At 40.4% G+C, this 23,348-nt stretch overlaps 4 protein-coding genes and 1 long non-coding RNA gene across 7 annotated transcripts in view; 3 read left to right on the forward strand and 2 right to left on the reverse strand.

Annotated features, from left to right (window-relative positions):
• LOC103380674 (nesprin-1-like) overlaps positions 1–1,042 on the forward strand; it is a 121,135-nt gene extending 120,093 nt beyond the window's left edge. Inside the window, exon 142 of the mRNA XM_025057041.1 lies at positions 315–1,042. Within this exon, the coding sequence (XP_024912809.1) occupies positions 315–591 (277 nt within the window). The 3' untranslated portion in view covers positions 592–1,042. The remainder of the gene's footprint in view (positions 1–314) is intronic.
• A 3,035-nt stretch (positions 1,043–4,077) lies between these two features.
• Positions 4,078–15,192, reverse strand: esr1 (estrogen receptor 1). Of its 2 annotated transcripts, none has more exons than XM_025056884.1 (10): positions 14,488–15,192; positions 12,997–14,180; positions 11,870–12,084; positions 10,921–11,037; positions 10,436–10,650; positions 10,195–10,348; positions 8,290–8,428; positions 6,933–7,066; positions 5,680–5,863; positions 4,078–5,528 (listed from the first exon to the last, which is right to left on the reverse strand). In XM_025056884.1, exons 2-10 carry the CDS (start codon positions 13,413–13,415, stop codon positions 5,231–5,233), a joined length of 1,875 nt encoding a protein of 624 aa, XP_024912652.1. In that variant the 5' UTR covers positions 13,416–14,180; positions 14,488–15,192; the 3' UTR covers positions 4,078–5,230. The 2 variants fall into 2 exon arrangements, with proteins under 2 accessions (XP_024912652.1, XP_008310919.2); XM_008312697.3 differs by having other exon boundaries at positions 12,997–13,404; positions 14,046–15,192.
• On the forward strand, positions 5,741–10,188 carry LOC107988788 (uncharacterized). 2 transcript variants are annotated; one of them, XR_001760278.2, is made up of 3 exons: positions 5,741–5,881; positions 6,000–6,061; positions 9,785–10,188. It is a non-coding gene; the product is annotated as an uncharacterized LOC107988788 (long non-coding RNA). The 2 variants fall into 2 exon arrangements; XR_003050107.1 differs by lacking the exon at positions 9,785–10,188 and adding an exon at positions 7,778–8,283.
• Positions 15,193–15,336: 144 nt separating the features above from the next.
• On the reverse strand, positions 15,337–19,270 carry armt1 (acidic residue methyltransferase 1). The gene is made up of 5 exons (XM_008312696.3): positions 18,989–19,270; positions 18,523–18,628; positions 17,813–18,057; positions 17,190–17,355; positions 15,337–16,617 (listed from the first exon to the last, which is right to left on the reverse strand). Exons 1-5 carry the CDS (start codon positions 19,045–19,047, stop codon positions 15,838–15,840), a joined length of 1,356 nt encoding a protein of 451 aa, XP_008310918.1. The 5' UTR covers positions 19,048–19,270; the 3' UTR covers positions 15,337–15,837.
• A 1,287-nt stretch (positions 19,271–20,557) lies between these two features.
• zbtb2b (zinc finger and BTB domain containing 2b) overlaps positions 20,558–23,348 on the forward strand; it is a 10,075-nt gene continuing 7,284 nt past the window's right edge. The window contains exon 1 of the mRNA XM_008312699.3: positions 20,558–22,699. The gene's annotated coding sequence lies outside the window, so the exon portion shown is untranslated. The remainder of the gene's footprint in view (positions 22,700–23,348) is intronic.

Here is a 23,348-nt window from a genome sequence, read left to right on the forward strand (position 1 = left end):
GAAAATGTTCTCTTTTTATTAACATTTTAAGGATGTAGAAAAAGCATTTTCAGTTTCCAAAACATTTCCAGATTTTCATGACCGTATGAACCCTGACAGGTTATAATTTGAATGCATTTTTAGTGAGAACACTGGAAAATACACTGGAAATTAGTTCGCTTTACTTATTTAACTAATGTTCTAAATTTCTTAAGTTAATTATTTTATGTTTGAATTTTATTACAAAAAACATTTTGCAAATACTAAAAAAAATGAATCACAAAATACAGGACCTTTTTGTTGGTGTTTAATGTTGTCTCCATGTCTTCCTGCAGCCGCAGCAGAACATCAGGCGCCGCTGGTGGAGTTTTCTCCCATTCTGACCACTCACGTGGCGTGAACCCGTCCTCGACCCCGACATCTAAGGGCCCGTCCTTCCTGCTGCGCGTCCTCAGGGCCGCGCTCCCCGTCCAGCTGCTCCTCCTGCTCCTCATTGGCCTCGCCTGCCTGGTGCCCATGACCGAGCAGGACTACAGCTGCCATCACGCCAACAACTTTGCCCGCTCCTTTCATCCCATGCTGCGCTACACCAACGGACCTCCACCCATATGAGAAGCAGCTGGATCTCCACCTGCAGCTTTTGCCAAGGACTCAGCTGAACCCTGTGAATGTTTTCTCTTCACCCTCGTGCCCTGAAGCTACAAACTCTCTTCTCTTTTAAAGACTTGTCTCCTCCACATTGCACACCCACCTCAGCCTTTTAAACTCTCTGGACTTGATGGACCTTCCTGTTGAGAAGCCTTCTCCTCCTCTCACATCCAAATATTTCTTGTTTTTTAAATTTCTTGTAATTTGTTTTTCTCTCGGTTTTTGAAGAAACCTGTGAAGTCAATGAAAAACACAAAGCACTATTTATATATTCTTATATGTTGGGAGCCAAAGTTGACCACAAAGTTGTGTCCATGGTGATCCAGTGATGCTACTATTTATTAAGTGTTAAATCAGTGAATGAAACGTCAGTCTTGATGAAGCTGAAGAACCACAAGTGTGGACTGTTGCACCGGAAAATTAGAGACAGGTTTTCAGGAGACAAATCACATTGTCCTCTTTACATCATCAAATTTGTCCTGATGAGATGTTTGGGCTAAAGTTATTGTCCTCTTTATATCATCAAATTTGAAATGTCCTGATGAGATGTTTGGGCTAAAGTTCAGCGCTGATCTGAGCACTGTCCAAGTACTGCACTGAAGCCGTCCAGACAATATTGTATTGACTTTTATTTCCCAGGAATATGTTCAAAATATTTTAATTTCAGTATTTAATCAGCAAAAGCCAATTTAAAAAAAATATAGATTTGAGCTCTTTGGTCAAAAAAGAAAAATCCACCGATTTGTATATTATTGTTGAAATGTTTTGAATACAGGTGATTATTTTTTTATTTTTTGGTTTTTAGCATGCACTTGAAAGACATCTGCTTCTGCTTCTGGCCACACAATCACTGGTAGAGTACATGGCTGAGACTCTTACATCTGCTTTGTAATAAATGCCCTTATTGTCCCGCAGGGATGCGACGTTAGTGTCACTGCTCTGCTAAAACAGAATCTGTAAAAAGAAAAATAATGATGAAAAGCGAAAATGGTTATTTATGTATGTACAGTTTGCTAACAGTTTCCCGACATCATTAAGACTCTTTGAAAATAAAACATGAAATTGGATTTTTTTTTCTTGTCTGCATAAAAGTTTTTCAGGTGTTTGTTTCTTGTTTATTCTTTCTTAAATATACTGTGTTTTAATATATATATATATATATATATAACTAGTGTGAGAGAAAGGAATGTATGAAAAATGTATCAAAAGTGTAACATTTTACTTATTTTATTATTTTGATAATTCATTAGTGACTTAATGTAGTGGTCCTCGATCTAGTGGTAAGAGTTAGAGTGAAGAATCCCGGGTTTAATAGTCGTCTCGTGCGTTTTTAAATGTTAACCAAATAAGCTGTTTTTATTTTAAATTAGATTTTTTGCAGAATGGCGCCGTCTCGTGGCCAGCACAACCGACTGTACTCGACAAGTGTTTGGCAATAAGATAGATATACACGCAGCATTCACGCTTTGTGGTAGCGAACTTAGCTTTAGCGGTTTAACTCTCTGTCATCTCTTTAACTCTGTGGCCCAAATGTGCAACTTCAATCATCAACAAGATCCCGCAAAACGTGCGGATGCACGTTTCGCCTTCTTGTGGCCCAAATGTGCAACCTCAATCATCAACAAGATCCCGCAAAACGTGCGGCGGAATGTTGAGTACAGCTTCGTGTTTGAGCCACAAGCGGACAAAACCTATTTGCCGGACCTCGTTGTTGATGGAGCTGAACCGAACAACCGACCGCATTACACCTCCTGGGCAAGATCGAATCCCGGTTTGGGCGGTTGGTACCTTCCAGTGGACTCACCTGCTGTCTCCGCAACCCAGGAGCTGATGAAAATGGATGGATATTACACTTTGACTTTTTGAAAAACAAAACAAAAATAACGTCACACATAACGTCGCACGTCACAAAATAAATAAATACAAAAAACAAATAAGACAAAATATAAATAATATTGTAACATGTTGGGGCATGCCTAGTTACACTATATTGCCAAAAGTGTTCGCTCACCGATCCACATAATCGGAATCGGGTTTTCAAATCACTTCCATGGCCACATGTGTTTCAAATCAAGCACCAAGGCATGCAGACTGTTTACAAACATCGGCCACGTAAAGTGACGGAGCGGGGTTAGCGGAACCAGAGGCGCATAGTGCGAAGAGGCTGCCAACTTTCTGCAGAGCCACTACCACTACAGACCTCCAAACTTCATGTGACCTTCAGATTAGCTCAAGAACAGTGCACAGAGAGCTTCATGGAAGGGCTTTCCACGACCGAACAGCTGCATCCAAGCCATGCATCAACAAGTGCAATGCAAAGCGTCGGATGAAGTGGTGAAGCACGCTGCCACTGGATTATAGAGCAGCCAGGCCTTCTCGACCAACATCAGCGTGTGACCTCACAAATGGATTAGTAACGGGAGTCATGGGCAGGTGAGCGAATTATTTTGGCCATAGAGTGTATTTTTCTGTTATTGGCAACATTGTTCCTGAAATGATTGTTTTGTGTTCTTTTTTACTGCATTTTCCTGGGTGCCATGAACGCATCATGGTGTGGCGCGCAAGCGCATTATCTTCTGCCCGTCAATGGGGAGGAGTTACATCGCCGTTGACTAATCAAGATTGACAGCAGTGCAAGTTTTGATTGATAGCTAAATAGCAAGTAATAATTTTGTTTTGGAAGTGGGGCGGGGCAATTATCCATTTTGATTGGATAAAAATTTAAGTAGCCTTGCTGAGCGACCAATTAAGTTTTAAAATGTATTATTTTTTATTCATTAGCTCTTTGGCTAGCTACTAGGAGCTACTAGTGGCTATGGCAAGCGACGTTATTTCAACGTCATCTTATTTATGTCGCATGTTCTTTGAATCTTCTTTCTGGTTTCAAATCTCCCATTTGTTCTTCTTCTGATTAGACAATACCGACTAGAACCGGTTTTTCGTCTTTGCTATTAGAAGTTCTGTCAATTAGACTTCATTTCTGCTTCCCAACTATACTTAATGCTTAATATTCTTACCGGCTTTACAACAAACTAAGATTGCCTTTTGGGAAAACAGTGTTATTTGGTCAAACGATTCCTAGACACATTTCACAGATTCAAATTCAAGCACTCATAATTTAGTGCTAAAATTTAAAAAACAGTCACGTATTTCACTTGTGTTACTTTGACAAGGATCATTTTTGCCCTTAAAAACAATTTTGAAAAACAGCTTTATTTTTTCCTTTTTCCCCCAGAACTAAAAACATGCAAATGGAAGTTTGGAAAAAGAAAGAAAATTCAAGAGCTGCGAAAGACACCAAGTACTGAATAGATGGGTTTTTTTTTAGATTCAGACACACCACAGGTTATTTCCATAAGGTAGGTAAAAATGACCTTTAACAGTACCGTCTAACTTTTATGAATAAAAAATATAAAACTGTATAAAAATCAAGAGTGGGGCATTCTAAGATCATTTCCCAATTAAAGCTTTTATTTATTTATTTTTGCACAGTAAATAAAGGACACTCACTGAACATCTGTGAACACCAGTTTCCTGATCACACATTAAGACTTGAACATTTGTAAGTGGCATAGAGAAGAGAAGACAACTGAGGACAACACTAGAACACACAGTACCACCCAGAGACAGGGCTGCGCTGGTCTGAAGAGCTGCATTTGGTCAAAAGTCTGAGTCATAATTCATCAACTTTTTTTTTTTTTTAACAGACAAGTTAGCAGGAAAAACATAGTTTAAACAACAAAAACGATTTTTCCCACAGTATAGTCAACTCCCTTTAATGTAAAATCAGAGCTGAATTGGATAAAGTGTTGATAGATTGGAGTAATTTTTTATTATTATTATTTCAAATAAGTAAAATAATCAATTTCTAATCAATTTTAAATTGTCCGCAAAGTTTACAACAGCTGAAATAAATTCCCTATTTTGTTTTAAGCTGTTTTTTAGACTCTGTTTCCTTAAGAGTCTGCTGCGCAGTGTAACGTCTAAATGATAATTCACAATCGCCTGTTAAACTCCATATGAAGTGCACTTTGGTTAAGGCTTAAAAGGGGGGGTGAATTAGCTGCTCTGTTATTAAAGAAAAAAAATCCCAGTATTGTGACTTACGTTTACACTGACTGACTGTAACGTTGAGTCAGAACCACAGAAAAGACAACAAGCTGAAACTCCACTGAAGCTGAGTTTGTATGGAAAGGAATAATAGTGCAAATTAATAACATCATACATTAAGGAAAAATATTGATCACCCTCATTTATAAATAATTACCTTTAAACACTTTCTAATACAGTGGCAGTTAAAAACCACACAAACCCTTGTGTTCAATTTTTCGATTTATTGTATTTATTCAAGGAGATTTGCTGTTTGTTTGTTTTGTTTTTTTAAATTATTTATGGTTTTAGCAATTATATAAATGATGATAATATTGAGAGTAGTTTCACATAACCTCTAGAAAAACCCTGGCATTAATAGTGGATTTGTGTAAACCTTTTAATAGCCACTGTACACATGTTTTGTCTTTCGTTCTCCAACCACTTTCACTCTGAAGGACAGATCATTCACACAAACAACTTGACCTTCAGATGTCCTTGTTGTCGTTCAGCCTCATAGGACGTTGGTGGAGTCGGAGCGGGATCTGCTGTACTGCAGGACACCCTGGCCTGTGGGGGCTCTGCTGGGACTCTGCTGGAGTCCTGTCGTAGACAAACCTCCAGCTCCACCTCCACCACAGCCACTGCCGCTGTGGAGGGTGGTAGAGGCTTCTCTCTCAGATGTTTGCCAAGACTGAGGGGGTCTTGATGGCCGGTGGAGGCAGTGAGCATCCAGCATCTCCAGCAGCAGGTCGTACAGAGGAACTTTGTTCTTGCACTTCATGCTGTAGAGGTGCTCCATGCCTTTGTTGCTGCAAATGAAAAAATGTGAAGTTTTGCTGTTAAATTATCAGATAGTTACAATATTAATATTTGATAGTGAACTATCTGATTTGAAGTGGATAAAACCGTAGGTTAACAGAACGTGGTTTATCAAAGACATTTTAACATCTACTATTTCACCTCATGTGTCTGATGTGTGAGAGAAGCAGCAGCAGCTGTGCCTGTCGTCTCCACTGCTGCTGAACGGAGCATCCTGATTGGCTGATATGATATATGAGAGCGTCTGTCATCATTTCCAGCATGTCCTGTACAGCAGAGCCATCGTGCAGTGGCTCCATGGTGCCAGTGCAGAAGGAGAAGGAACCTGACAGAGGAAGAAAAGGTTTTTTTGTTTTTTTTTATTGAAAAATATTTTATAACTAACAAAACAGCAACAGTACAGCTTTATTTATTCATTTTATCGACACAAATATATGCTAATAGCAGTTTTGCCCACACAGCAATCAAATGTCCATCCTGCTCCAGCAGCTGTGTCCTCCAGGTCATCATACTGGTATTTCAGGTGAGTCAGTTTCCCTTTAGAAAAAATATCTGAAGATCCAAGACAAAAACAGGCCTCTGACCTGTGTCATGTTGTCATGGGAACATTTATCGGGCATATTGACAGTACAGGTCCTTTCAGAACGTTCTGTTCACCTGATGAAGTGCACATTTATCCAGGATAACAATAAGGAAAAACTATGTAGATGTGAAACAGAACATTATTAATTTATGTATATGTAATATTATAATATAATATTACATATTAGAGGAAGATCTCTGATCCAGTTTATCTAACAAACTGAAGAGAAACATGAAATCAGAAAGACATCATGAGAAGTACTCTGAATTGTTTTAACCACTGAAGACCATTGTTCACACTAACAAAAGATACCTCAATACAGTCTTCAGATGTTTAGTGTCAGAATTAATAAAATTCACCTTAATGTTTCTCAATTATTTTCTCTAATCCCCCCTCCCCCCTTAGGAACAGAAATGCTTTCACTCCCCCTGACCCACACCTCCGCAAATTGACATACCACTGAGAACCTGATAACATGTATATTCTTATCTGTACAAACCACTGTATGAGTTGCTGCCACATAGTGACTGGAGGCTTGTTATCATTTAAGCATTACAGCAGTGGTACACTGATGTCCAGTGTGCCATATTCCATTAAAAGCCACTCACGCCCCCCCAGCCTCTCAATGTGCCCCCCCCCCCCCCCCGGGGCCGCCCCCCCCTTTGTAACAAACACTCCTTCCATATCTGTTTCCCTACGCTCCCTTGCAGGGGAGTCAACCACAGTCACCTGGCATACACAAGAATGTGCTTTAGCCTGTTCAGTGCTGCCTGAGCAATTATAAAATAAACACTAATACATTTTGTCTCACCAGAGTTGAGTAAGATGATAGCTTTGAGGCAAACAAACTCCTCAGGTTTGAGTTTCAGCATGCGGAAGCGGGAAGTGGTGGCTAACAGCATGTCGAAAATCTCTGCCATGCCCTCCACGCAGTTGCCTTCATTCCTAAAAGAGAGAAATCAAAAATTGACGAGAATGAGAGACTTGCAAAGTATTCGGTGCAGTGAAGTTTAACAAGGTTTAAAATTCTCTCTGTAATCAGTTATTTTGTCTTTCTGTCTCAGTTGATCAGGACATTTTCAATATCAAATATTAAACATTTTAAAATAGACCGAAGAGAAGACAGTATTTTAATGCAGGAAGGGAAGCTACTGTATATGTTTAATGCTAAAAAACAAACTGCACAATTCAACTTTGAATCACACTTGAAGGAAGTCATTTTTTAAAATATCTTTCATTTTGATCTAAATCAAATGGACCTGACCAAATCTGTGACTGAGAACCTCTTCCAAAATTGTCCAGATAAAAAACTATTGGTCTGAATTTCTGCTGCATTATATTTGTCGGCACAGCTGGAAGAGTGAAGGGAAGATGGGTCATATCCCGTGGTCTGAGTGCAAGATAAACATGGGCAGCACAGAGCTGAGGGAATTTCTTAACCTTGCCCCACAGCATTTTAGTGATCATGTCCTATTGGTGAGCCGGCTCATACGGGGAGCGGGGCTTTAGAGATAATACGCAGTAATACACGTTTGAATCAAATGGGCCCATCAGATACATCAGACACTAAAAGCTCCATCTGTCTGTCTACGTGTCTCCCTCATTTCTTCGTCTCCCGCTCTTTTCTCCCTGCTCTGGATGCTGTCATGTGGTCAGCCAGTTTGCTTCTAAAGGACATGGGTGGAAATGGGTGAAAAAGAGGCCGTTCCTGCAGGAGAAAAGAGGAAACAGCTTTGCCTCACATCTGCCAGCATCTGTATTTCTCACTGCTTTCCCACCATCTCCCCTTACTTCTTTCAGTTCTCCCTCTTTCCATCACTGCTCACATTGAGAGTTTGATTAAGTCTCTGTCCTGGTTGCCATGATGAGAGAGTATTTTTCAGGTTGGAGAGAGGCTCCTCTCCTCTCCTTTCTTTTCCCTATCCTCTGCTCTCCTCTCAGTGGGGAACATGTAATTAGCCTTTCACTCTGTGATGGATGTGTTGGGATGACATAAAGGCTGGCAGGGTGTGAAATGGAAAAATCTACAATGCTGATGTATCACTCAACATCTGTGAGTGTGAGAGGAAGACAGTGAACTAGGGAGGAAAAGTAGGGGCAGAAGAAGGTGGAAAAAAACCAGAGAAAGTTGGGTGTCAAAAAAACAGCTGGAGAGTTTTCTGTACTACCTGTCCAGTATGAGATCCTGTGCAAAGATGAGTTTTCCCGGACAGTGGATGGACCTCCAGATGAGCCCAATCATCAGCACCTCTAACCAGGAGCTCTCCAGCAGCTGAACCTGGTCGTGCAGGGACAGCCGCAGGAAACCTGGACAAACGCATCCAAGATTATTTGAAATGGAAGCCAAATTCAAAGAAGAAAATGGGGCTGATATGTTTGGTATTATTGTCCATCAGTCTGCATCAGCTGTAAAACCAACACATAATAATTAATGCTTCAGCTTGTTGTTTACCAAAACAGGACAATATGTATTTTGCCTAATGACAGCCATTACATGTCTCCTACCTCTAACACAATAACAGTTTTAGTGCTGCTTTATCAGATGTAATTATTTGGCCTGCATGCCCTTAATTACAATCTGTCAAACAATACAAATGTTTTGAATGTTTATTTTTATTTTCTGGGCCATCATTACATTTCTAAAAAACATTAAATATCAAGTGGTGTCCTTAAATCCTTGGCTAGTGCAGTACTTCTCAAACAGTGCGGTGGAGCCCCCTGGGGGGACACGGTGAGCTGCCAAGAGGGGCGTGAGGGGCTTCCAATGGAATATAGTGCCTCCAGTCACTAGGTGGCAGCAACGTATACAGTGGTTTATACAGATAAAAAAACATATGTTATGAGGTTCTCAATGGTATGTGATTTTAGAAGTGTGAGGGGCATAAAAACATTTCTGTCCCCAAGGGAGGGCATGACAGAAAATAATTAAGAACCAGTGGGCTAGTGTGAGTTGATTGAGGAATTAGGGAACAGTGATCAATGAGTTCTGAAGCTGACCTCCAGCCACTGTCTCCTCACGTCACCAACAGTTTCCTTCCGTACATGCAGATTGTTCTCTTTACGCTTTGTGCTCTGCTGTTCACACTTCTTCTTACCTCCTCAAACGTGTCAGGTCCTTAGCGAATGATTTCTCAATGTGTCATAATACATGAAAGATTGCTTCTTTTCTGAAGCCATACTGCAGCACTGCCTCCCTGTCTTGGTCGCAGAATTTAATCTAACAAAACCCAGGAGAATAATGTCTTACAATTATCAGTAACTTAAAGAAATGCACAGGTTTAGTTGTAATGTCTCTGCTCCTAAAAGAACCTTGTCACTGGCACTCAGCTGTCTTAATTCAGATATAATAACAGCAAATTCCCTCTTTTTGACACATTATGTCCTCTGTTTGGGTCCCTCGCAATTAAAACTGTGTGCCTTTGGCTTTTAGTGACACAGAAGGTTATAATACCTCAAGATCAGGATTTACTCGCTTTGAGAGCCTGTCAGTGTGTGCGTGTGTGTGTGTGTGTGTGTGTGTTGTGCCGATGTAACAGGGTGATGTGTCTTATACTGCATTTATGCTCTGTGGGGTGCCAGCAGATTGGCCAAACACTCCTCTCAAAGCTGATGACTGTAATTACCATCACAGTAATGGTTCTGCATTTGTGTGTGTGTTTCCAGATGTGCCTCTGTGATAGAGGTCACCCATCACCTGTGCTGCTGCCTGAGCAGTCATCAGCAGACGAGGGCACCACCCTCATTACATCTGTACCGTGGGATGTTTGATTTTGAAAAGACATAGAATAAATGTCACTGTGTCCCAGTAAACCTATTAAGCCTCTGACCTCACTTGTGTACAAATAAATTAATAATTGGGGTGGCTGTAGTTGGCCTTTCATTGACTTCTGCTGTATTAGAAACCACACGTTGAGTTTTTAATAAAAAAGTAACCAGGGACAACGCCTAGGAAGTCCTGTATGTGTTTAATTTCTGCCAGCTTTTAAAAGATAAGGACTCTAGAATGGTAGGTTTTTCCAAGGACTTTTCACCTCTTATCCAAGAGGCCTCTTCAGTTCAGAACTGAGAATTACCTGGAAGTTTCTTGGCCCAGGCGATCATATGGACCAGCTCCCTGTCAGCCATGCTGGTCAGCAGGGTCATTATGGTGACCTCAGTGTAAGGTCGACTTAGCTTCTGACGTGAGCAGAGTATTGGCGGCTCAGCACCCTGGAGCAAGAGTAGAACCTGGAAAAAAAATTGCATCAAGTTTTTTGGTGTATAGTAAGATTGAACTCAAAACTATAGTCAGACAAATGTCGCATGAATTGGCACCTGCTCAGGTGACATGGCAGTGACAGCTGATTTTCCTCCACCTCCTCCTCCTCTTCCTTCTCCAGTACTGATGCTGGTGCTGTTGCGCTTTCTCCCCCCAGCGAGAGCCATCGTTTTTTGGTCCAGTTCCTTTTTAACCTCTTCTCTCCCACTGGTTGCAGATCCAACACGCCGTTTGTCACGCCGCAAAACACGGCTACGGTCCTTACGCACACCTTGAGTGGACAGAGGAAGTGTGGAGAAAAAAAGGCAAAGGTACCAGTTTTTTCTTTTGTTTTGAAAAGTATGACAACAAAATGTGAGTGTGTGTTCATCAGTAGTAGTAGTAGTCATTCAAGGAAATCACTTCAAGGTTAAGTTAGTTACTTATCTGCAGTAATGCAACTCCCAGAATCCCCTGTTTGTGCCAACACAAGGGAAATACAACAACCCTAAACTAAATACATACATATAGTACATACATACACATACATGTTCCTACTGACCTCCTTTCATCATTCCCACTTCATAACACTTCCTAAGTCGACACGCCTGGCAGCTCTTCCTTCTGTTCCTGTCAATGGTACACTGATTGGTCGCCGGGCACATATAGTCATTGTGACCTAGGAAATGAAGGAAATCTATTACTTCAAGCTGCACACTCCAGCATTCAGTCAGGTTTAGGTTATTTAGCAGCCGGGGACACTCTATTCCCCTTTTAATTGAATCTGAGATGGAGGCATCTTGGCTTTGTCATAGCCATGGATACTTCTCCTTTCTTTTTTATTTAGTCTCTCCATGAAGACTCTGGATCAATGCACCATAACAGCACCACACAAATAAGGCTAAAGTCTCAGAAAACAGAAGTATTTTGTATACAGAGGGAAAGTTAGGAGAAGAGTTACATAAAAAAGAAAAAAACAAGACCAATAACAACAACAACATATTTTGCACATTTCACTTCATTTTACTCCCGTTTTTTTTTTCTTCAACAATAACAACATATTTTGCACATTTCATTTCATTTTACTCCCGTTTTTTTTTTCTTCAAAATTACACCATTGTACAATTTACTGTAACAATACTATAGATAATACTCATGGGCCTCTAACAACAGAACTATTGATCTTCAGATGTCTAAAATAACCAAAATGCAGTCTAAATTTCTCATTATTTGCCTTGTACTTGCAGCAGTTTTGCTATATATTTATGTACTTATGTATATCTAACTTTACCTACAGTATAAATATAAACAAATATTCTTGACATAGTCTTTTAATAAAGGGACAATGACCTCTGGTCTTACCAATTCTAATCTAGTGAAGTGTAATTACCTCAAAGCAGATGAGTTATTATACATTATCCTCACAAAATAACGCCTGCTCTCTAATCAGTCACATGCTTTTAGATTGACATATTGTGCCGACAGCTCAGAGTAAATATCCTCGCATTTACCCTGGATGCTCCTTTTGAAGAAGGCCTTGCATCCCTCACAGGACCACACCCCGTAGTGATAACCAGAGGCATAGTCACTGCACACAGCACAGAACCGTGTGTCTTTGGTCATCTCAAACCCTTCCACCTGGGCTCCAGCACCTGACTCCCCTACACTGTACCCCTCCTCACTGGGTCCACAGTGTTCCACAGTGGATAGATGATGCTGACTGGACCTGTGGGGGGTGGGGGGGTGAGGGGGCAGACAGAGATTACAGGGATAAAATTCGACAAAATAGTCATCACTGTTAAATATTTATCCTAACACTAACTATATTGTTTTGTCAAAAATGTGGTCCAGGGATGTTTTACGTCTACTCACTTTACAAAGACAATACCAACATCTTAGTTAAGTGCAATTGAATTTTGACATTGACCGCACTGACGGTGGGTGAGATGAGAGCAGAGCAGAGCGCTATTTTCCACCTGAGCCAGGAAACAATCTGTACTTGTGTTGTTCTTACGTATTGTTCCCATCTCAAGGTCCTTGACAAAGTCCTTAATCTCTGGAATTAGAAACCAGGGCAAAGCTTGATCCTTTCTACGACAGATAACGGCCGCTCAAAAAACCCCGCAGTGACTACAAAAACAAAGCAGTTATATAATGTTGGTTTTTTTATTGCTGCATTTCGCAAAGAAAAAAAGTCAGTAATGTTAAATTTAGTGGTTGGGCCATGTGTTTCCTAATGGAAAACAAACAGGAAGCGGTTAAGGTAAACACATTTATGAGCCATAAACCAGTTTATCTTGTGTTTATTTAGTGATATAGTTTGATTATTATATTCTATCTTCTTTGTCATTTTTCATTGCATTCCCAAAATAGAAAAAAACCCAGCTCAACCAAGCTGTGTATTATAGCAGTAAAATTTAAAAAAGTAATTTAATTGTCAATGAAGTTTGGATTGCTCTGCCAACATCGGTTATATAATCCCCACACTACTGTACAAACAAAACAGCAGAGGTGAAACAGCTCAAGATTGTATTCATTACTTTATAATATTTATTAAGATATTAATAAGATTAATTGGAACCTTAATACACAGTAGTCATGTTGCATGTTGTGACCAATAAAAACTGTGTTGTCTCACCTGTACATCGGAGTTGAAGTGGCTTCCAGATAGTGGTGGCTCGGCGGGTGCATGAAGGGGCTGACACGTGGGCTGGAAGGCACGTACACATGAGGACTGGTGGACCCACTGCCCAGGGACTGATGAGTGCCATCGTCCAGAGGAGCAGAGAAGAAGCCAGGGCTGGAGTGGTTGTAGAGAGGAGTCTGAGCAGGGGTGGGGGCAGCGTAGTCGTATGTCCCTTCCAAAAAGTCCACAGTGGCGACCCCTCCAGACCCCCGGCTCTCCTCAGGGTACATGGCAGTAAAGGAGGCACGCAGTGGAGCTGAGAGACGTGGCGGGGTGAGAGCCTCCAGCTCTGAGAAGGCTGCACTGGTGCTGGTTGTGAGTACTGGTCCAGAAGGCTGTCTGTTGTGTGCTGGGCTGTGCCTGAGCAACATCACAGCACAACAGGACTGATAAGCAACATGATTTAGACTTGCTCTCCCATTTGCTGGGAGGGGGAGTGGAGATGTGAGCTACCCTCCCTCTCTCTCTGTCTTTTTATTTTTCCATAAAGCCAGGGAACTTGTAGAGACCACTTTTCTCCCAGAGCCCTTCCCTTTCTTCCCTTACACTGAAAGAATATAAAAAAAAGACATTTCCCAAACTCTTTTTCCCATCGTTTCTTTTCTTTACTTATGTTTAATAAAAAGGTGAGGAAAGAAGGAAATAACGTAAAAACAAATAGAAATGCTATCTCCCATACAAAATAAATACCATCTCTGACTTACAGTAAACAACAAAAACTTTCTCCCTGCGTCACGTCCACCTTCCATATATTTACCAGGTTGCAGTTCACATTAAATTAAACCACTAACCTCACTGCAGCTCGTGTCTCTCTGCATATGTATTCCTCATTTAATTGATAGTCTGCACACTAACAGCATGACGTATGATCTATTTGTAGACAGTTTCTCCAATACACCTGAGACCAAGACGCAAATTAAATCATGGTGTAAATGAGAAACATTCGAACAAGCGAGTTAAAAAAAAAGAAAGAAAACGTACAAGCATTAGAACAAACTCACCTCTCACATGTGAATCCTCCTCACGTCTAGTGTGGAGAACGGGTACTGTTTGCTTCCTCTCTTTTCCTCCTCCACCTCCTCTCCCCCTCCCTCTGTTCTCCCGTGTCATCACTGACTCCTAGAAATCTAACCACGCTGATTGAACACAATGGCAACAGTGAAAAGGGTGAAAGAAAAAAAGGGGGATAAACAAATTAACGATGCTGCCAGATCGATAACTATGGTGTGTGTTTAAGTCTCAGGTCACCATAACACAGCAAACAACACCAAAGGTCAAATGTCATTCTGTCTGCCAAAAATTACACAATGAATCGATGATGAAGGGGACATTTTCATTTATTAGACTTTGCCGGAGCCTAATTATAACTTTATATTTAATTTTATCGTCATAAGAAAAAGAAAGAAAAAGAAATATATAAAATATGAACTGATTAATCATTACCAGGTCAAACCTTCACTCCGATAGATGACTTATGTTCACAGATTGTTCATTTTCAGAGCTCCATCAGGTCCTTGCTGCTGTGGGACAAGGCATCGAGACAAAAGAAAAATGATCATCATGCAGACTAAAAATAATTAAATGTAAATTAAAATATTCATTCACTCAACACACAGCAGAGAAAACAAATAAGAGGATATAAATGCCAAGGTAGAAGGAACATTCTGATTAAAACGTAGTGTATAAAATAAATATGCAAAGAGAATAACCCCTCCTCCCAGTGATAAAAACTCTACTTTTGGCACAGAGGCTTCTTTTCCCTCTCTGCCTCACATCTTACCTCAGTAAACAGCCCAATTTTCAGGACGTGTCAGGTCAAGTGGAAAACAAGTGGTGCCTAATGATGATTTTTATATTTCCTTAGCATTTCCCCAGAAAGGAAATGAAAATCCAATTGTATCAAAGAACAGAAGAAAAAAAAAAGAACTGAAACCATAGCATAATTTAGACAGCTGAAGATGTTTCTAACAAGATAGCATCAGAACAAAGTTGTTTTGTCTTTGGAATCTACAACGACTGGAACCTAGAGTTGTTGTTATCTTCATAAAGTTTACATAGCTGGCTAAACAGGGTCGTTGGGTGTTTTACTAAACTGCTTGTTTCATGACAGAACAAATCTTACAGCAAAGTCCTGCTCCTGTCTTCCTCCTTCCTCCAGCTGACACTGTTGACCTATTTAGACAGTAGATAGTTTAGACAACTTTGGTTATTTTTTAAAACTGTAATATAAATAATTCCAGTCATATTTTCCAGACCTCATACTTGTACAAATGACAGGGGGAAAAGATGACCAGCCATCGATTTTCTTTATTGAATCCAACTCAAGAGACAAAGTCATTTGATTCCTCTTAGCAGCGACACTGAATACAATCCCTTTTTTTAAGAGAATCTATGAAATACCAAAATTGAGCACAGAGATTTAAGCTGGATGATAAAGTGCCCAGAGAAATACACTCGTCCATGGAGACAAAGGTCTGCTTCACCTTTTTTGTAAACAAAATCAGAGCCCCAAAACAGTACACCAGTTTTCATGCTATTAGCTCTGTAAAGCAGACAAACATGTATGCTGTTCATAGCCATAGTGAAAGTAGTTAAACTGATTAAACATAAACCCAAAATTAATTATTATTTATCTTTCTCATTCATTATCTTGCAACAGTGACCATTAAAAAGCAGAAATCATATAGTGAAAATAACTTTGAACTTAAGTTAAAGAAAGAATAGCGATTTGCATGATTTTGCATTCTCATGGCTTAGTGTACTTCTCCCGTGAAGTAAACCATGTACTCCTTGCTATTGTTCTGATTTTGGGCTGTCGAACTGGATGACAGCGTACTTCCCACTGGTCATCCAGTCTGGCTCTTGTGAGGTGAGCTTTTCCCCTTGGCCAATCTGCAGACCAACCTGAACGTTGGCCTTCAGAGTCCTAAGGCTACAGAGTGGTGCGGGCCCAAAACCTCTCAGTGCTGTATGAAAGCCTGCAGTGAAGTCCCAGTCCCTGTCTCCCACCAGCTTCCTGTAGTTCAGATCACCTTTGAACAGCACCAGGTCTGCCTTCTGCAGCGTCGGGTACAAGTCAGGAGCCTCAGCTGCCATGTCACAGAACTCGTGGGGTTGTGTCCAGAAAGGATGATCGTGATAAGACCACACACCCTTCTTCATGTAGGTCATCCACTGGAAACCAACTTTGGACATCCACCTGTGATTGGCTGCCGCTGTCTGCTTCATGGTCCAATGGAAATCTTGGGCCGTCACATCGGACACAAACCATGGGATGGATTTGCCGTGAAAATGGATCTCCTGAGCTTGACCGGAAGAGACCAGGAAGTCTGCTAGGGCCAGGTCTGTAACTAACTCGAAGCCAGCGTTGTCAAGAACAATGTCTACTCTTGCTGCTGGTTCTTTGCCAGACTGTGCTGGCCTCTGAGCAGAAAGAGTCAACCACACGGACTTGGAGTCATCAACCAAGATGAAGGGTTGGAGGCTGTCGAGTGACTCTAATGGACTGGCCTTCTGTGAGTTCTCTTGGCCAGCAGAGATGGAAAGATCACACTTGTTGCCCCAGAGTGAAACCTAGAGGGTTTAAATATTGAGCATGGAAATATAATTTTATATTGATTGAAATACAGAGATGCATTGATCCAACTTGTTCAGTTCCAGTACCGATACATAGGTGTTGCACATTAGCTGATATTGAGCCGATACCATTGGTGAATTAATGAATTCTATTCCTCACCATCTGGCAGGGACTGAGGTAATCAGACTTGACTTTAACATAACGTACAGGACACACATAGAGGACCTAACATATTTGTTATGAAAAACATACTGCGGGTCTTCGATGTATTATCACTTTCTTTTTTTTATTGAAAAACTCAAAGCTGACTCAATGCCATGTAGTTCACTAACGTATTGACTCAATGCCATGTAGTTCACTAACGTCACAATCATAGTATTTGTTTAAAATGATCAGCATTATTACTCAGACCTATTATCCAATGCCCAAGCTAGCTGTTAAGTCACTTTAGTAACAGTTGCACGCCCACCCAAAAAACAGGACCTTTTTTTCTTATTTTGTTGTTTTTTAGTAAACTCAAATGTATGTGTTTTGCTATCACCAAAAAAACAAATGGTGTCTTACTGACCAGAAGCAGTTTGTTGAAATTGTCCTGCAGCTCACTGTCAGACAGCTCTTTCATGCTCTTGTTGACTCCCTCCAGGTGTGTACACAGGGCCATAATTGCCCTCTGTGACTCAAAATAGCTCTTAGTCTTTCCTTCATTGAAGACATCGAAATCATTGATGGGAGGACTGCAATACAAGCAGCCACAAAAACATTAGCGGAGGTGAAACTATGGACACTGATGTTAGCGCATTGGCAAATTGACAATTTAATTTTCCTAATATTGGCAACTCTGTTTCTGTCATACTGATACAGCAGCAAGATTAGTGCGGAACAGTTACCCGTTTTATTATTCTGTTGAATAAATAAATAATCTTGATTATTATTATGAGAATTACATCCAAAGCTGTTTTTTATAACCTTATCTAAACATCAAACTGTCTTAATTCAAGCGTCTGCATAGCAAAACAATTAAATAATAATTATAATCAGTAAATGTCTGTAAAAAAAACATTTCCTGCAACATTTAACTTGTGGTCAAAAATAAGAGTAAGGAGTAAGAAGAATATTTTTTAATTATAATTAAAGGTGGCAATTTTATTGGTGGGCAGAAGTAGCTCCCATTAAGATAAAAAAAGCACTTACTTAAGCCAAATGGCCTCCTGTATCCTACGGTACATGTAACACTCCACATAAAGCCATGGAGATTTGAACCAGCTGACGGATTCCTCATCCGGTCCGTGTAGTCCTTGGTGTCTCTGCAGGTACTGGTTCCAGGACTCTGCGTCTTCCCTGCCATCTGTCAGTGCTAGTATTGGCTTATCAGTTTGCAGCTCATTCCTCAGTTTAGACAATAGAGATATGGCTTGTTTCTCTGCCTCGATCCCTTTCTGTGCAAAGATAGGAAAGGAAACACAAAGGAAACTAATATCAAGTGTTTTTGTTATTGGCTGCGTGTATAAACTGTATAGAGTATTGACTACTGCACGCTTTGGTTGAAATAGATTGATAGATATGTCTGTTAATAACTCGTTTAATTTCCTACAATTTTGGTCTATGTATTTAATATATAAATCACAATTATTTACAAAACAAATTTCATGTTCAACAGGAAAATACCGGAAACTATTGATTATGGCAATAACACTGTTGTCTTAATCACTAATTACTTTATGACATTGACATACATTAAACTGCAAATAAAACTTTTGAAACCTGCAGAGCACTTTCCGCGTTTTAGTGAATCACTGAGAGCTACTGATAGCCCCTGTATATTTACCGTAAATCTTTATTTGACTCATGCAAATAAATATATGCAACTACTATAATTTGAATAGTTCAACGTCGATAAATACCTCTCCATATTCTTCGAAAAACTTGTTTTTGTTGCGATGTATTGTATCGATTACTTTGGTCAGGATGGTGGGCAACCTGTCTTTGATTGTAAGATAAGCAAACGACCTGCAGAGACATTACACAGACATTACACAGACATTACTGTCATACAAACACTTCTCTGCGCAGCAGGTATATAAACTAAAAATAAAAGTAAAATAATAAATACAATAAAGTAAATTAGCCAGTTAGCAAACGTAGTAATTTTTAAGTAAACTAGCCAGTTAGCAAACGTAGTAATTTTTCAATAATCTATCTATGGAATAGATTCTACTGTTAGCTACAGTAGAAGCTAATGCTACGTCTGCTTCAGTATGCTTTACAAATGATAGTTACAACGTATAATGTAACGATTTTAAAGCCACAGAATATAAAAACACATACATTAATGTGCATCTATACACATTACTTGAGTTGTCAACCTACCCCACCACTTTAGCAGATAGAGAAGGAACTCCGTGAACAGTATAATCAGCCGCCATCATTTCAGCAGTGGAACGCGTTCAAAACAGTGACTTTATTGATAACAAATGCCTTGACGCTGACAGACTGCCTGTATTATTAAATTTCGGAAAATTAAATTACATACTTGTCACTTCTAGTGTCGCCACAAAGAAATTTGTATTATTGTCGACTGCTCTAATCTTAGTTGTGGTTCTCTTTTACTTCCTTGCAGATTGGGTTCTTCTTCTTCTTCAAATAAGGGAACAATACCACCATCTAGCGGACAAAGTTTAAAATGCAGCGCTGCTCAATATACGTTCTAAAAGCCCTAACAAAATGCAATTTATAAATAATTTAAACAAATCGCTGTTGCGGGTCTGTCTTCCTAATTAATTACAGTTAGTTTTATTAACCTGCTAGTAACTCGGCGTTAAACAGGAAGTTGTTGTACATGGCCAGGTCACAACACCTGCAGCGGCCTTGGGACAATGCGCTCTTGCAGCCCAACAGTATATACTGGAGGGTTGCATTGCTGGTACTGCACAGGGGACAGGACTCTTCAGCACCAAACCACTGGTGCAGATTTCTGGGACAAGGCCGGGTGTTGTTGGTAGATCTGACCAGGAAGCTGAGCCTGGCCTGGGGGATCTTCCACAGATCAGACCATGGCATGACATCCAGCCTCCCTGCCAGCTTTGAGACACCACTTTGATGTTAAGGTGTTGCAGCTTGGTCCTCCTCACCTCTGCCACCACCATGCCTTAGATTAGATTAGACTGTCTAGCACGGTCTTGTTGCCTTGTCCCTTTTTGACGTGACTCCAAAAGCATCTCTAATTGTCTGGGGCAAGGGTTGCCATGGAGACATTGATCTGCCCCTTCAACCCCCACAATGCCTTTTGGCGGGAAAGTGAAAAGGGGGGTGGGATATAGTGGGTTTGTATAAGTGGTGCATCTCTCTTGAGTCCCTACTGCAAAAATGTTATTAGAATAGTGAATATATGCATAACATATGTTGAACTTATTTATCATAGTAATGATTTATGGGTTGCTCATGTGTTGGACATCACAGGGATGTGTATTTTATTGTTGCTTCTTTTTATTACGTTGCCTCTCTCAGGTTTTGTATTACAATAAGGGCACAGTTTTTCAGTTACAGTCAGATCTTGCTGTTAACATTATTTATTTATTAGAGTCAGGCAACTTTATATTAGACATTAAATGACAAAAATAAATGTTATACGAATTACTGATACTTTTATTAATGGAAGCAATTCTTTTTATTGTGTATCTAAGATTACAAACTAAACATAAAAATATCCATAAAATCCATTAACAACTAAAATCTGTCAGGGGTCTTCATATAAACAGCCTTTGGTTATAAACAAAACAAAAAAGGCATTCATTTTATTTTTGTTTATTTTGCATTTATGCAACATAATGCAAGTACAGTAGTACATTGGCGTAACGAAAACAATAATTTCACTTACACTTTCAAGTCACTTTACACACACAAGTAATATAAATACAAATAGATTGAATTCTTTATCTTAAAATGTTTTAATATTACACAGTGACCCTTTAAGTAAACAATGTCCATTCTGCGTCTAAAATCTCTTTAAAATACTGACCCGTGTTGGGAAACACAACTTGTGTTAATGTAAGTTCTCATTCACACTCATGCTCTAATCGGGTTACCGCTGTATATTGTTGTTGTGATAAACCTCGTCGGCTCACGGAGAGCACAAAAAGGCAAAGTATATAGTGCTATCCCGGGTAAGAGAACCGGGGCAAACTCCGCTCATGTGACCAATTGATTGGTTCCACGCCGCGGTATGAGCCAGAAAATCGGCTGGGACAGATCTGCATATCAGTTGATGGTGGCGGTGTTGTTTTTCCCTTCCTCAGATCCACCGCGGTCACTATGGGAACATGGCTTTTGTCAGGATGTGGGGGTCCTTGGGAGCGGGAGTCCAGCTGCGTCCACCTCCGGTGCTCATCCACCGCCGCCGGCCTCCCATCCCCCCCGCCCGGGGCCCCAGCCTGTCTGGATTTGTTTTTCAGTTAAAACCGAGCGGGTAGTGACTCACCACTCCGGTTTCAAAAAAAGGCGATGAACTGTGCAGCGGTTACCCATTAAAATAGCCTGTTTAATCAGGTGTTTGTGCTCAAAACACACCAGGTTTTCATCCCCCCCCCCCGACAATTACTTTTTTTTCCGTGCGTAAAGGCGCATGAAAATGTGCCATGACGTCACACACCGAATCTGACGCAAATCGATCCGATTTCATGCGCAACTTTTCGGTTGGTATTAAATATACGTTGTTGCAGAAGAAAATCAATTAAACGGCTATTTATTGTAGTGCAGTCATGTGAGAGTCCTGGAGATAAGCCCTTCAATGGGAAGATACGGGCACACAAAAAATAAAGTTTTGTTTAGTCCCTAAGGTCAAAGCAAAATTATACCATTTCAGATGTTTGCTCTTGATGACGAGAAACACTCAACTGTGCTTCTGACAATCCCTCCAAGGTGAAATGTATTTCTGATGTTTGTCTCCAAAGCACATGTACCTTCCTTTGTTTATCTATGAAGATTTTTCACCAACTAAACTTTCCAACTTTCAGCAAAAATTACAGCTAATAACAGCTGTAACCTGGCTCATTACATAGGACTTCACATAGGATGGGCCAAACAAAACAGTGTTTGCTGCTGGTTGACTTGTTGTGAGGTCAGACAATCTACGGGAGGGTCATGGTGTTGTTAACAACTGCAGATTACACTGTGTGAGTACAATTAGAGTCTGGTTTGGATTGGTGTAGTTACTGTCTTTTAGATGGGAAACGTATTGTGAGCCAACTTTTAAAGTGTATACAGTAATGAAAAATATAATTTTTGCAAATCATACTAACATGTTTTGACATTGATGGTCATTGCTTTGGGTCTGCACTTTATTTAAAGTCTCAATGACCTAAAGTCTGCTGGATTTAATATCCCTTTTTGTTTTCTCTAAATAAAACAATTAATACCCTACACCCATAAAACATCAGCAAAACTATTCAACACATCAAAAAACAAACACACAGTGAACGCAAATAAAAACAAATACAGTGCTGTGTAATTATTTAAATAACAATATACTAATATAACGTTTGTTGTATTACATTTAAAGTGTATAGTGAATGTGTGTCTAAAAATAATGGTGACATTTAATGGTTTAATTTCAAATTTTTAATCTTACATTTAAAGTAGTTCTAGCTAAGTTCTAGAAAATGTAAGCCAACCTTCATTAGGACACTGTCAGCCAAACAACAACAATGGTAAGTGTGAAGGGCTGCTGGTCGTGTCTATGTTCACCGGCTGTCATAAATGCTTGTACGGCGGTTACTCAGTGCGGGAAACTGACGTTGACACAACCGCCCTTTGCTCAACGGATTTTTTTTTTAACCCTCTTCTCCCCCCTTTACAACGGCTGCTTTTTGGGCTGATCTGACCCACAGCCAGTCATGTGATTGTAACGTAAAACCCCTAACCGGAAAACACCGACAGTCGCCCCTCTCCGCCGCCAACGAATGCTGCGTTTGCGAGGAACAGTAGAAGCTGCTGCGAGCGCACAGAGGACGGACGTACGGACGGAGCAAGTCCCCGGTAACGAACAAACAACGGCGACACGACACTGGTTTCAGCCAAGTGCAGGTGAGACTGTTTTTCTATTTCCACCTACATACACTCATCGGGCTTCTTACTGGCTGTGTCGTTCATTTTGTCTACTTGAGTACTGTATTTGTCACGAAGGGAAGTTAACAGAAACGCGGCTGTGACCAGCCCCATCCCCCTTTGCGTCTCTCGCATGCCCTCGCTTGTGTACGGGGGCCGCGCGCACTAGCGTGCACGCGTGTCCGTTTTTCTCGCGTTAGCTTCTTCAGCAGCAGCAACACTAACCGACAGACAGACAACAGTCGTCGGTCATTGCAATCTCACTGTTGCCGGCGAATCCTCCGCTCAGCTGCTTTAATTTCTCCTCTATAGAACACTGACATTTACGTGTAGCGCCTCTACCCCCTCGCATGTTCAGCCCACAGGTTTTTTTTTATGCGAATAAGAGAAAATCTGACCGCGGAAGTGTAACCGTTCCACGTGTCTACGTACGGGGCGGTGCTAAAATGGTTGCAAACAAGTTGGTAATGATCAACACACGAACCTGTGGTAAACTTTATTGGATCATGTCATTTAAAGTGGGTGAATCGCGTCAGATCGATATATGGTTGTTTTTTGTTTTAATAAGATAGACAGAAACAGTTGTATAACATTAATATAGTTATGCATATATATATGTATATATATA

The sequence above is a fragment of the Cynoglossus semilaevis genome, chromosome 7 (assembly GCF_000523025.1).
Source record: "Cynoglossus semilaevis isolate Cse_v1.0 chromosome 7, Cse_v1.0, whole genome shotgun sequence".
NCBI lineage: Eukaryota > Metazoa > Chordata > Actinopteri > Pleuronectiformes > Cynoglossidae > Cynoglossus > Cynoglossus semilaevis.